General features: G+C 45.0%; 1 protein-coding gene across 1 annotated transcript in view; it reads right to left on the reverse strand.

Moving 5' to 3' along the window:
- Positions 1 to 258: 258 nt before the first annotated feature.
- VWA3B (von Willebrand factor A domain containing 3B) overlaps positions 259 to 14306 on the reverse strand; it is a 168149-nt gene continuing 154101 nt past the window's right edge. The window contains exons 24-28 of the mRNA XM_070380207.1: positions 13947 to 14071; positions 12684 to 12821; positions 10543 to 10643; positions 1020 to 1370; positions 259 to 962 (exon numbers count right to left, since the gene is read on the reverse strand). Coding sequence (XP_070236308.1) covers positions 614 to 962; positions 1020 to 1370; positions 10543 to 10643; positions 12684 to 12821; positions 13947 to 14071 — 1064 coding nt within the window. The 3' untranslated portion in view covers positions 259 to 613. The remainder of the gene's footprint in view (positions 963 to 1019; positions 1371 to 10542; positions 10644 to 12683; positions 12822 to 13946; positions 14072 to 14306) is intronic.

Raw genomic sequence — 14306 nt, forward strand, 5'->3', positions numbered from 1 at the left:
AAGCCCACGCTTCAGTGGAGACCCAGTGTAGCCAAAAAGTAAATAAATAAAAAAATAAATAAACCAACCTTCTCATCACTCATCTCCAGGAAGCTACAAGGAGAACTGCCTTTCATCTACACTAAGAATGAGAGGGGAAAAAATAAAACTAATGAAGCTAATTTTACTAAACAATTATTGAATAGAAGTGAATATTTTTGTATGTCTTTGCCAAAATGTGTTCAAAGAAAATAGTAACAAACAGCCCAATCATTTTGAAATGTTTCCAAGGTAAGAGTCTTTATTCTGGTTCCACGCTCAATTAGAAGTACCTACAACAGACTTCAGACAAAAATAATTAGGGAGGGCTCAATAAAAATGTTCAGACAACAAAATAGGTAATGTTCAGTTTTACAGCTCTCAGACAAGTTACTAGGTCTTGATTTCAGTCCTAATATTTAAGGATAAAATCTGATTATGATGAGATAATCAATGTAAAATGAAATTGCAAGCTTGGATTAGAACTACAGAATTTCAAGATTAGAACTACAGATTTTAAAAAACTTGAAAATCCTATGAAGGTAATCGGTCAGATTAAACTCCTGGGTGTGTGTGTCTACTGGAAGATGGTATTCTATCGGTTTTGTGAGGACAGGGGAAATAATAGGATGAAGAACGCCCCAGAAAAGTCAGAACCAATAGGCTCAACTAGATCCAGGCAGAGGGCGGCAGGGACGACTACCTTTGTCACAACCAGGGAAGGTGAGGATACAGTAGAGGGCGGCCTTACCTCAGCAGAGGGGCTAGGTCCGCAGAGCTGGGCGGCTGAGGGCAGCCCTGAAGGGCCGCTGGTGCTCGTGAACGTGGATGGCGCTAGGCTGCTTTCAGGTTTCTCAGTGGTGCCACTCAGCCCTCGGCTGTGGGTCGCTTGATGAGGGCAGGGCAGGGCTTTTCCTGGTGTGGGTGCGGCAGCGATGGCATGGCTGGTTGACTCCTAGACCCCAGGCTGAGGACATTCTCTGGGGAAGTGATGTCAGCATTACTTAAGGGTGTTTGAGTTTTTGCTGTGCTGGGGCCTACACTGACCCGGAAACTGGGGTGTGAGCTCACATGCGCTATCCTTGAGAGAGACTTCAGGGTGTTCCTGGGAGACATGATGTCCCCCTCCCAGCTTGGGCTTAGGGTGTCTCTTAGGGTGGGAGTCTTGGGACCTGTTGCCACAGGAAGAGTCATCTGAGTCTGAGGAGACCACCTCCTGGAGAGATAGCCTCTTGCTGGCTTTCTTTTTCTTCCTTCTAGGGTTCTCCTGTTTTGTAGCTTGTAAATCCCCTGTGCTAACTTCTCTGATTGGCCATACTAGGAGAGAAGAGTTCTTTGTGTCCATATCTTCCCTAGAGAGAGAGAGACATAGAAAGAGAGAGAGATGAGGGTTATCCTGGTTTTGATGGCTGCTGTGTCTACAGAGATGTCCAAGTTAAGAAATAAAAAGTGTGGGTGAGGATGTGGAGAAAAAGTAACCCCTTTGTACTGCTGGTGGGAATGTAAACTGGTAGTGCCTCTACAGAAAACAGCATGGACGTTCCTCAAAAAATTAAAAGTAGAACAATATTTTTGATCCAGCAATTCTACTTCTGGGCATATAGCCAAAGAAAATGAAATCAGTATCTTGAAGAGATATCTGCATTCCCATGTTCACTGCAGCATTATTTACAATTGCCAAGATATGGAAACAACCTAGGTGTCCCCTGGTGGATGAATGGATAGAGAAAACGTGACATATGTGGAATATTATTAGCCATAAGAAAGAAGGAAATTTGCCATTTGTGACAACATGGATGGATCTTGAGGGCATTACGCTAATTGAAATATGTCAGACAGAGATAGACAAATACTGTATGATCTCACTCATGTGTGAATCTAAAAAGAGCCAAACTCATAGAAAGGGAAAGTAGTATGGTGGTTGCCAGGGTCTGGAGGCAGGGGGAGGGGAAGAAGGGGGGCTGGTGGGAGAAACAGGGAGATGTTGGCCAAAGGGTATAAAAAAATAAAATATATTGGGCAGTTTATTTATATTGAAGTGTTGTCCTTCAAAAAAGGCACCTTGGGAACACCATGATCCCTTCCCAGCCATGCCATCATGGCACACCATTTCAGGAACTTGCCTTTTTCAGAGGCTTCAGGGCAAAGTAAGGACACCAGCTGCCTGGTATTCAACCTTATTTTGTTCTCATAATCAGTATCTGCCACCTTGATCACCTACCTTTCACACTGAATAACTTTGACCATGGTTGTTTTAGATCCTTTTGGAAATTGTCAAGAAAAAAATCAGTAGAGTGAGAAAAGATTTTTAGTTATTTTTAAGTAGAAAATCCCTCTTCAGTGGTCTGAATCTTAAACCACATGTGATACTTTGCAAAAACTGGTTCAAAGACTCAGGAGGTAATTTCCAAGAGAGATTAAAAAATTGGCCTGCCCACTTTATACCCATTAGGATAGCTATTGCCAAAAAAAGAAAAAGCAAAACCAAAAAGTAACAAGTGTTGATAAGGATGTGGAGAGATTGGAATGCTTGTGATGGGAATGTAAAATGGTACAGCTGCTGTGGGAAACAGTGCGGCAGGTCCTCAAAATACTAAAAATAGAATTACATAATCCAGAAATTCCACTTATTTCTGGGAATAAGTGGAACTTATCCCCAGGGACCCAAACAGATATCTTTACATGGTGAGTACTCTTGAAATGAGGAACTAAGGATGGTTTTTAGTCTTTTTGTTTTTAATTCCTAAATTATATCGACTATGCATTCCTTTTGGAATAGGAATAAAACAATATAACAATCTGGGGAGGGAGGTTGGAGGGGGGTTCAGGGTTGGGAACATGTGTACACCCGTGGCAGATTCATGTTGATGTATGGCAAAACCTACACAATACTGTAAAGTAATTAGCCTCTAATTAAAATAAATAAATTTAAATTAAAAAAATAAATAAAGTTCACACAAACTAAAAAAAAAAAAAAAAATATATATATATATATATATATATATATATATAAAAAACAATCTGACTGCAATGTGGGAGACCTGGGTTTGATCCCTCAGTCAGAAAATTTCCCTGGAAAAGGGAATGACTACCCACTCCAGTATTCTTGCCTGGAGAATTCCATGGACAGAGGAACCTGGTGGACTACAGTCTATGGGGTTGCAAAGAGTCAGACATGACTGAGTGACTAACACACACACACACAAGTTGTCAGGATTAGAATAAAAATGGATTGGGGTTTTGATCAAGGAAAAGCCTTTAGATAAACCAAGCAGATGCTGGGCCACTTTATCATACTCTCCAAAATGACTGATGTTGACCAAGTTCAAGATATTCCACAAGGAAACGTCCACTCATGGGATGGCCAGCAGAGTAGGTGGGAAATGAATCTGATGTGAAAATTCTTATCCATTCCCCCCACGCACCCTCACTTTGCTCCGCGGGGAGGGGAAGGGCGGCTGTGTCTTCACTTCAGTCAGGGCACATTCTCCATCTTCACATCTAGAAGGACCCTGCTAGGTGGTCCTCTTTTGCCCTGTGTGTATTCAGTCGCTCAGTGGCGTCCGACTCTTTGTGACATTTTTGGACTGTAGTCTGCTATGCTCCTCTGTCCATGGGATTTTTCAGGCAAGAATACTGAAGTGGGGTGCCATTTCTTTCTCCAGAGGATCTTCCTGACTCAGGGATTGAACCCACATCTCCTGCATTGCAGGCAGATTCTTTACTGTCTGAGCCACCAGGGAAGCTTAAGCCAAAACTGAGTTAAATTTAGTGCCCTATTGTCTTCCACTATAGAGTTAACTCGGTAATACAATAAACAGGCCAACACTAGAGGGGGTGTCTGGGGAGCCAGCCACTGTGTCTTCACTGGCTCTTCAAAGAAGCTGGTTCGACTTCAGGGAAGAGTTCTGAGCCTCCTGTCCACGCTCTCCTTAGCTTAAAACCCAGTGCATTTCCTTGACCAGGCATCATCAGCTTAACCGTTTTCTTGCCGGTTCCGAGGCTTCAGTTCTGTTCTGCTCTAAGTGTGTCTCTGTCGGTAAGACCATCTTGGTAAATGAAGAACACGGGGACCTCTGGGGTGGGCACTGAAGAGATGTTTGATGAGGATCAAGAGGCCCCAGGGTTTTGACAACAGAAGTGGCAGAAAGTGGAGAAACTGATAAGAAAAGGCAGTTGCTGGGTTTTCCTGGTGGTGCGGTGGTGAGAGTCTGCCTGCCAATGTGGAGGACATGGGTTCCATTTCTGGTCCAGGAAGATTTCACATGCCTCGGGGCAACAAAGCCCGCACACCACAACTACTGATCTGTGCTCTAGAATCTGTTCTCTGTAATAAGAGGAGCCACTGCAATGAGGAGCCTGAGAGCAGCTGGAGAGTAGCCCCTCCTTACTGAAACCAGAGAAAGCCCTCCTGCAACAACAAAGACCCAGCACAGCTGAAATAAATCAATCATTTGAAAAAAAAAAAGCAAAGGCAGTTGCCATCCAAATGGCTCCCCCTGGCCCTCAGGGCTAATGGATCTCCATGACTCTGTGTTCTGGTCCCAAGAACTACACACCTTCTGAGGACAGGTAATGGCATTTTTCCCTCCGGATATGGCAGGGCACTCAATCATAGGGTTACTGCTGAACTGCTTATCTTTTAGGCCTTGGAAATGAGGCTCCTGATCTGACCAGAATGGACCGAGGCTGCTAATGACATACAGAGGTTTAATGATTTCAGAGGCAAGCTCCTTTTAAGGGAAAAATAGTCGTGACCAGGCGAGATGGTGGGAAGTGATTCATCTTGGGTAATGTCAGAGTCTGCGCTGAATCTTGAAGCTTTAATCAATGACTTATGTCCCTGCTGTTAGGAAGGCAGTGTGAGGCCAGGCTACATGGATAAAGGGAGGAGTGTTCAACAACATAGGACTTATTATCGCCTGTGGGGGCACAGTCTTAATTCAAACAGCTTGATGGAAAATTACTAAACTGCTCAAAGAATGATAACGAGAGGCTAGTATTTTGTGTAATAGGAATTAAGAGCTGGCCACAGACCCAGACAAACCACATCTGAACCCTTGGAGGAGGGTCCCCCTACCAGAACTCTTATCGCCAACTGCATCCCACGAAGTCCACATGGTTATAATCACGCATCAAGGAAAGAACACTCTTATCTCCAGGATCTCATGACCAACACCCTACTTCAGATCCCTAGTGATTTTCCGTCAGCACAGAGACAATAATTAGTTCACTCTGGCTTTCCTGAGATCACATTTAGAATGTGCTAAATTTTTTTCAAGAAATCAGACTTCCTTTACAGTGAAAGAGGAGCCTTGAAGGCAACCTGCCCAAGTTGTACTCTGTCAAGAAGAAAGGGAAGGACTTCCCTGGTGGCACAGTGGATAAGAATCTGCTTGCCAATGAAGCAGACATGGGAAGATCCCACATGACGTGGGGCAACTAAGCTGGTGCACCACAGCTACAGAGCCTGAGCTCGAGAGCTGCGCTCGGCAACAAGAGAAGCCACCACAGTAAGACTGCACACCGCAACTAGAGGACAGTCCCTGCTCTCCACAGCTAGAGAAACCTGAGCACAGCAATGAAGTCCCAGTGCACTCATAAGTAAATTAATTTTAAAAAATTTCAATAAAGGAAGGGAAGATGGATTCCAGCTCTGTTGGGAGGGTTTTCCAACTAGTTCCATGGCATCAGGAGCATGGATTCAGCTGCCAGAGCTGCCCTGCCCAGAGGAGCATGTGGTCCCCAGCTGTGGTGGTTGAATAACACCAGTAGGGGCACATCCTTTTGCTGGAGGAAACTGGAAATCCGAGCATTAAGCCCACGAGGCACACTTTCCTGGCAGGAGCGAGAAGCTACAGCCTTCTGATGTGAACAGGATCCTGGGGGAGGTAGTCAAGGAGACCGAGGACGTGAATCTCCTGCTGGTGAGAAGGGAGGATGCCAAAAAGTGGGGAATATTCCTTCCGGTCCACTTGCTTTGGGGAATTAGAAAAAATTACATGTATGTTCTCTAAATGGGGAAAGCCATAGAGAGGTTAGGGGATATTCTCACAAAGAAGAGAGATCTCTGATGCTGTGAAATATAGAAAAAGCTCAGGGACTTTCCTGAAGGTAAGGCATGGCAAGAGCGGTCATTTCCCTCCACCAGACACACCTCTTTCAGAAGCGCCATCAGAGAACACAGTCATTGGGTTGCAATGGAAAGAGGAAATTGGAACAGCTTCACAAACATGGTGATACTAAAACTATCTCCTTTAAGGACTAGTTATTTGGAATTTAGTGAACTTGGTAACATATTTTGCAAACCAAACTTATTATGAGGCTTTAAGAATCATTTCAGTGTCAAATTTTGAACTGAAAATGAAAAATTTGTATCAGCTGCAGCCATATTCAATCAGTGTTGAACTCTTCACCTTCCAAATACTGTTCTTCCTGCCTTTCACTATGTTACACCCTCATGAGGAACCAGAAGAGGGGTTTTCTGAAAATACTCTGTCAGCCCCAACTGAAGACCCCAAGAAGGAAGAAAAAAAAGGAGGGGCAGAGGGTGGAAAGTTGGATATCTGGCACTCTGGTCCATAGCTGTCTGGGACCATGTACCCCTGGTCTCACCAACCTTAAATGGTTGGTTATAGTGGATTTGATATTTTATTTTTAATTTTATATTTCATTATTTATTTTTAATATAAATTTATTTAAATTGGAAGCTAATTACTTTACAATATTGTAGTGGTTTTGCCATACACTGACATGAATCCGCCATGGGTATACACGTGTTCCTCATCCTGAACCCCCCACCCACCTCCCTCCCCATCCCATCCCTCTGGGTAATCCCAGTGCACCAGCCCTGAGCACCCTGTATCATGCATCGAACCTGGACTGGAGATACATTTCACATATGATAATATACATGTTTCAATGCCATTTTCCCAAATCATTCCACCCTCACCCTCTCCCACAGAGTCCAAAAGACTGTTTTATACATCTGTGTCTCTTTTGCTGCCTCACATATAGGGTTATCATTACCATCTTTCTAAATTCCATATATATGCGTTAGTATACTGTATTGGGATTTGATATTTTAAAACAAAATTTTGTCAAGTGATGTCCTGTTGGAGTTGTAACCTACAATTCATTTCTTTAATTAGTCCTTCGAAGAAAGCACCATAATTTTTTTTTAATGGTCTCATTTAGTGCAATGGTGTGAAGATATGCTAAAGAACCACCAAAGGGAGGTGGTACATTTAGAAAGTGAGTGAGAAAGACAGAGAATGAAATCATGGTTGCCAGGGGGCAGGGGAAGGATTCAAAGAAGGGATAGTTAGGGAGTTTGGGATGGACATGTACACATTGCTGTACTTAAAATGGATAGCCAACAAGCATCTACTGTATAGCACAGAGAACTCTGGTCACTGTTATACGGCAGCCTAGACGGGAGGGGAGTTTGGGGATGAAAATGGATACATGTGTATGTCCGGCTGAGTCCCTTCGCTGTTCACCTGAAACTATCACAACATTGTAATTGGCTATAACCAATACAAAATAAAAAGTTTTTTTTTTTTTTTTTAAAAGAACCATCTGCTCCAAATGTATGAACATCATACAAAGTAAAGATATCTTAGGAAAAAAAAAGAGTGGGTAAGAAAGAGCTTCTAATGAGAAGGACCTACCAGAAGGAAATCCCCATGTAGACACAAAATCAGACCTACGCCTTTATTCTGTGTGCTCACAGCTGCCAGCTCCGATTATGGAAACAGAGACAGATTAGGCTCTGAATTTAGCAGGCTGGATGCGACCTCTGCTTAGGAGAATTAGATGCTGTCTCTTGCTAGCAGAGAGGCAGCCAGAGCAACAAAACAGTGGAAATTACAAAGGGGGACAACAGGGTCGATGAATGTCTCTGCCGTGTAAAGACCCAGAAGCTGGGGTAGGTCACTAGCAGTGGAGAGTTTTAAATAAGGCCTGGGGCAGTACTAAGGTAGAAAATAATGAAAGGCTTTAATTTTAATTCTAAAATAGTGATCGATAATCTTGAGTTTAATGAAGATGGTCGATACCTAGACCCATGTATCCATATTCCTTTATTAGGTACTGTAATTTGGATATCAAATTGCTTGAGTAGGATTTTGAGATGAACAAAAAACAGTGCTATTATTTAAAAATGAAATATTCATCTAGAAAAAGGACTGTAACATCTATTTTCAACAATCATATCTAATAAAAGCTTTTCTGTGGAACTACACGCCCTCAAAGAGTCTTGCTGGGCATCCCCTAGTATTCGTTCATCTGTTCATTCTTCGAATTGTCCTTGGGTACATCTTGCAGGCTGGACTCTGGCACCCAGGATATAGAAGTAGATCCTGGCCCCTGCTTTCAAAGACTCATGTCCAGTAAGAGTGATGACCATTAAAGTACATGGCCCAAGACAAGGTCTCATAATGAAAATGTTTACAGGAGGCAGTGGGATCACCTCACCATAGAGGACTGGAGTCCCAGAACATCACACAGGAGTGGTGGGATGCTTGCCTTTGATATTGGAATTCCCCAGGCAGCCAAGGGCAAGAGTAGCATTCCAGGGAGGGAATACTTAGCCTATGCAGAGGCACAGGGCTTTGAAAAAGCACAGCATGGGGAAAAAACTACAAGTTTATAAATTTAGTATGGTTAGTGTGCAGAGGGCTTTTGGGAGGATAGTTGGGGAGTAGCTAGGGGAAAAGTAAGACCAGGTAGGTAGGCTTGGTTCAGGTCAACAAGAAGGTAAGCTAGGTTAAGAGGAGGCATTTCAGGGAGGAGGGAGCTTTAGTGCGGGAGGGACAAGAGCAGATTTGCCTGTGAGGAAGATTCTTCTGCCCAGCCCTCAGGGTAGATGGCTGGACAGCAGGGCAGGAGGAAGCCTCCTGACCTACGGAAGCACGTGTGCAGCAGTGCTGAGAAATATTTGCAAGCTGTTTATAGAATATGTCTGTCTTTAAATAAATCCACTTCTTACCTATGACTCTGTCTCTCACTGAATTCTTTCTGCAATGAGACATCAAGAACCTGAGCTTCATTATGTCCTGAGACCAGGAGTGTGGTCTCAGTTAAAAGACAGTGGGTTCAAGTTCCAGTCTGGGTTGTGTGGTTTCAGATCTGGGTGGTGAAGGGAGTCCAGGGTAGTTGACTGAGCAAGGACCCCAGACTGAGCAAGACCCCAGCGGGGTACAGATCTATTAGGGGAACTACTGACTGAAACTGCCTGCCCTGGCTAGGCACCATAGTAGTTATCTCAAGCAGGAGGTCCTGGTAAGGAATGTGGAACTAACAAGCTTACCATCAACTGGAAGAATTCAGGGAAGGTCAAAAGGAGAGAGGAGACTCCAGTCCACATGTCCTACCAATCTCCCAGAATCCTATTGGCTGGAATCCATCTTGGCTGAGTGACGTGTGCACCACCAGGAAGGACCCTGAATCAGAATGACTGGCCAGATACAACCCGGAAACTAATCCCATCACCATAAAACCAAGACTGGGAGCCACATGGCAGAGTAGTCCTCCTGGGTTCCCTTGCCCTGCTGCTCTCCACAGAGATGCCCCTTCCTGATAAAGTCTCTTGCTTTGTCAGCACATGTGTCTCCTTGGACAATTCATTTCCAAGTGTTAGACAAGACCCCACTCTTGGGTTCTGGAAGAGGTCCCTCTTCCTGCAACAGACATACTGGGCAGATCAGTGTAGGACAAGGAGGGACTCTGACGTCAGTGGGAGGGATCCAGGCTTCCACAAGCCCAGAGGTGGGGAAAGCAGCACAGTGAGAGAATGTCTGGTGGTTTCTGTCTATGAAGCACAGGTGAAGCCACGGGGATATGGAAGGTTGGCACCCAAAGATGGCCCAACCTGTGCTCAAGGTCACCTCCAAGGTCATGGCTCTGACCCCAACTCTGATGTTCCTTGTTGGTCCCAGGGACTTGGGTTCTTGCCTACTCTCCAGGTCTCAGCTTTTTCTCACTGATTTTGCTTTAATCCACCTTTCCAGCTTTTATTGATCCTGTTGCCTCAGATAAAAATGTGTTCACTCCACCGCTGCCCCAGGAAACTACCACCCACCCACACTCACCAGGGCACGGGTAAGCCAGGACCTGCACCTTCCTCTCACCAGCCATGGGGAGAGGCAGCGGCTGATTGGTCCCAGGTGCAACTGAATCTAACCTGAGCTTTCTAGGAAGATTGCATCTTGGAAGGCCTTGAATCTTTACCAGTGAAAGGAAAGTAATTCCTTCAGATTTATGACAGGATTGAATGCTTTTCTGAAAGGTCAGTAAAATACATAATGTTGAATTTGAGATTAGAATCAGATAGACAAACAGCCAGCAGATAAAAGGTGTGATGTGGCAGGAACCATCATCCTAGACCTGCATTTTAGCAGGAAATCCTCACTTTTGCTTTTCTCTTCAAGCCTTTAGAGATCATGGATCTCAACTCAGAAGCAGATGAAAAGTACAAAGACATAAATTAAATTCAGAAAGTAAGAAGTTGGGTCCACTTACGCTTTTGAATCCTCCTGAATTGGGGGTGAGTTAATATGAGAGCAAGAGAGAGTATATTTGTTTTGGCTGATCTTAATGAGTGCACTCCGAGGGCAAAATTCCTGTAATAATACCAAAAGAGTTCATTCAATTTAAATCAGAAATATCCACAATTCAGATGTGATTTTATTTTGCTAGTACAGCCCATTGTAATAGCTACCAGCCATTTTCCTATTCTGGTGACACTTAAGAGAGTAGTTTGAATGCAGAGTCTAACTTGGTAATTTTATGCTGAATAAAAGTCATCATTGAATCCTTTCTGTCATTTTTCCACATTCTGGATCATTTGTCAAGTTCACCCCGCTAAGATGCGTGTGTGCATGCACAAACACACACTATTTCATAGAACTATCTTCCTTTCCGTCTTAACTTCAGCCTTGGCCATCTCCTTTCTGGACTTATAAATTGTCACCACCACCTGATGCTCAAAGTCCCACTGTCAGCCCCTGGGTCTCCCAGAATTCCTATCAGAATTGTCCTTGGCATCTATCTTCCATACCATGTTATCTAGTCTCTATGGCCCTGCTGCCCTGTGGATAATTTCTGAGGTCCTTCCTGGGCTCCGAGGCTTTTCCTCAGGGACCCTGGGTCACCTAGAACCCATTCAGGGGCATCTCTTCCAATGACCCTGTATCTGCTTTCTCCTCTCTTGCCTGGTGGAAGTCCCCAGAGCAGGGCCACCTGGCAGAGATGCTTCCCACCCACTTCCAGCCTTCTTCACTATCATCCAAACAGCCCCAGAAGAGTCCATCATCCCTCAGGGGTTTTCCTGGATTGATGAGAAGGTGCCTTTCTCCCTCTTGATCTATCGGATTGGATACAGCACTCCAGGGGACCCGGGCTCTGATGGCCTTCACTCATCCATCCTAAATTTCATCCCTTCATCCTAAAATTCACTCACTATGACCCCTTCCCTGATGGACATACCTCAGTTACAGTCAGGAATTGACAAGATATTTTAATTCTGTTTACTAGGCAGTTGGGCACAGATATTTAGAGAGCAGGCCATAAAACCAGACTTCCTGGGTTCAGATGCCTGTGACACCGCCACCCTGGGTATGACTTCACTTCTCCACTTCTGGCTTCTTATATACAAATGGGGATATGCGTATGTACCTCCAACTGTTCACTGTGTGTGAAGCACTTGGGTTTGTACCCATGCCACATAGAAAGTGCTGAATACAGTCAGCACGACAGTATTTGCTTGCCAATACATTTTCCAGGCATATTACGTGGGCCATCAAAACAACATTATTTCCATTAGAAACATCACTTATGCAAGCGCTTTATAAAACCATGGTGAGAATGTGCTCATTATCCGCAGCAGTACCAGGGGTGCAAAGATGGAAGGACCCAGGCCCAGCCTTTAAGGATTTGGGAGATTGGAGAGGGATCTGGTGTGAGAGGAAGGCAGGACGGTGTGCAAGGGGATCTGGGGGCCTCAGCAGAAACAGGGCAGAGTCTTCAGGGGACAGGAGTTTATATGGAAGAAGATGGAGAGGGTGATCCAGGAAGGGTTAAAAACCTAGAGGCTTGAGAAACTCCACTGTGTTCAGGAAGCAGTGAGCCTTCCATGTGGCTGGGAGTCAAACTCACAGGGCAGGCGGGCAGGCTGAGGTTGGGCTGGGCTTTTCCTCGAGGTGGAAGAGAAGTGTGTGTGTGTGTGTGTGTGTGCAGGGATGGAGCAGGGGCAGGTGGCACATCAGGTAGGCAAGTGACCTCATCATTGTAACCTGATATTTTTTCTAAAACTTTTAGGAAAAATACATAGGGAGGAGCAGTAGGGAGACAGAGTGGGGCTGTGAGAAACTGGGGAGGCTTTTGACGAAGCCAGAACTGGAGCAAGCCTCCCCAGTCCCCCAATGTGGAACAAGAGCCCCAGAGACCATCTGATGGGGGAGTTAGGAGAGCACTGTGACTTAGCAAGGGCGGACTTCGAGTCGCCCAGTGGACGGAACTCTAACCACAGGAGCTGGATGTGCAGGGGAAATAGATACAGCCAGAGCAGGAGAGAGCCAGGCACTGCACCCGAGAAAGGCAGCGGTCAAGGAAGCCACTTTCTGCCTAAAGAAAAAGTGCTTTTCTAATGAAAGTCTACTTACTCTCCGGTTGTTACACTTTAAAACTGTGTAGAATTTATCGTCAGCCATATCTTGATTTGGAAGTGCAATAACAATGGCGGGGACATAGAAGTCAAATCCTTTGGGGATCACAATTTTGGCAAACACATAATCTCCAACCTGTAGATGAGAACATCTTTGAGAGCAAATATTCAGCTTATGGATCTTAGAGACAATAGTAAATAAGCTTGTTTGAAAACTCTCCAAGATGCTAGCTGATGCTAGGATTCAAACACATTTTTTTTCTTAGTTGGAAAGAGTTATAGTTCCAACATTCTTTGGGTTCATAGGGCCCTGGCTAGAATTTTATGATTAGTTTGGGGAAGCCACATTCAGCAGGGCTTCACCTGCCAAGGGTCTCAGGGACAGCCAGCGAGGTGGCGAGGGGTCTGGAAACCAACTCTTACAATGACTGGTTGAAGGAACCAGGACTCTTTGACACAAGAATGAGTTTGAACGGAGGAAAGGAGTGTGTTTGTTTAATGTGGCTCTGAATCTCACACCTGAAATCCATGGGGAAAAGTCACAGAGAGAGAACTTCCAGGAGAAACAAAGTCTGGTGAAGGGACACACAAAGTTTTGGGCATCAGTCAGATAGAGGGGATTCATGGTCGGGGGAAAGTGCCCTGATGTGCCTTTGGGTCTGCCCAGGAGATGCGGGAACAGACAACCCACATGAATCCTCTGAGTGCCCCTCAGTGCTTTTTTTCCTCCAGGCTCATATTATTTAAGAAACAGCAGCAGTGGAACTCTGCAGAGGCCTTCTCTCTACTCTGGCCTTGGTGCTGGAATAAGGATAATACAGGAGAATTGGCAGACACAGCATGGCTCTGATGAATTTATAAGTAGATGAGAACACATCAGCCCGGCTCACCCCTGGGATGCACATTTAGGGGTAACTGCATTATGGCATCAAGGTCTGGCATCAACTGACTTATGGTGTCAAGGCAGGTGCTACCTCTGGTCTTTTTATTCAATCTGTTTTAGCATGATTTCCTGCAGTGAAAGCTTCCAAGCTCTAGCAGTTACAGCAACTCCCTTCCCCCACCCATCTATTGTCTGTAAAGCAACAAAGGCCTCAAGGGACATGCGAGCACGTCTGAGCTATTTAAATAGGGCATTGGCAGATAAGGGTCAAGAGCAAAGAAATTGGTAAGCAAGAGGTCACAGGAACAGGGGCTGCTGCTGTCCAAAGCTCTAGGAAAGGTGAAAAGGGGCCCAGGAACAGCTAGCTGGAGCAGGTACCTGGAGCAGTGGGCAGGGCATGGCGCCCCCCACCGGCGTGATGAACGAGATGGGCACAACCTTGGTGTCTCCATACCTGAAGCCCACAAGTGCATGGGTGGGGTTCACACACCTCTTCACAACTCCTATAAGGAATCAAATTATTGAAATAAAATATAAAGACAATGCCTCTTCCCTTAGGCTTGCCCCATCTCTTGGGTTTGCTAAATTATAACACTTTGCCTGCTGAAATCAGCGAGCCCCTTGATTTCTCCACTGCATAATGCTGGGTTCTGTGTGATGCCTGCTAGGGTTAACCAGCTCAGACAGCAGTGCCGTGCTGTGGTCTGGAGCTGAGCTGGGAAGCTGAGAGAACACACG

The sequence above is a fragment of the Bos mutus genome, chromosome 11 (genome assembly GCF_027580195.1).
Source record: "Bos mutus isolate GX-2022 chromosome 11, NWIPB_WYAK_1.1, whole genome shotgun sequence".
Classification (NCBI taxonomy): Eukaryota; Metazoa; Chordata; class Mammalia; order Artiodactyla; family Bovidae; genus Bos; species Bos mutus.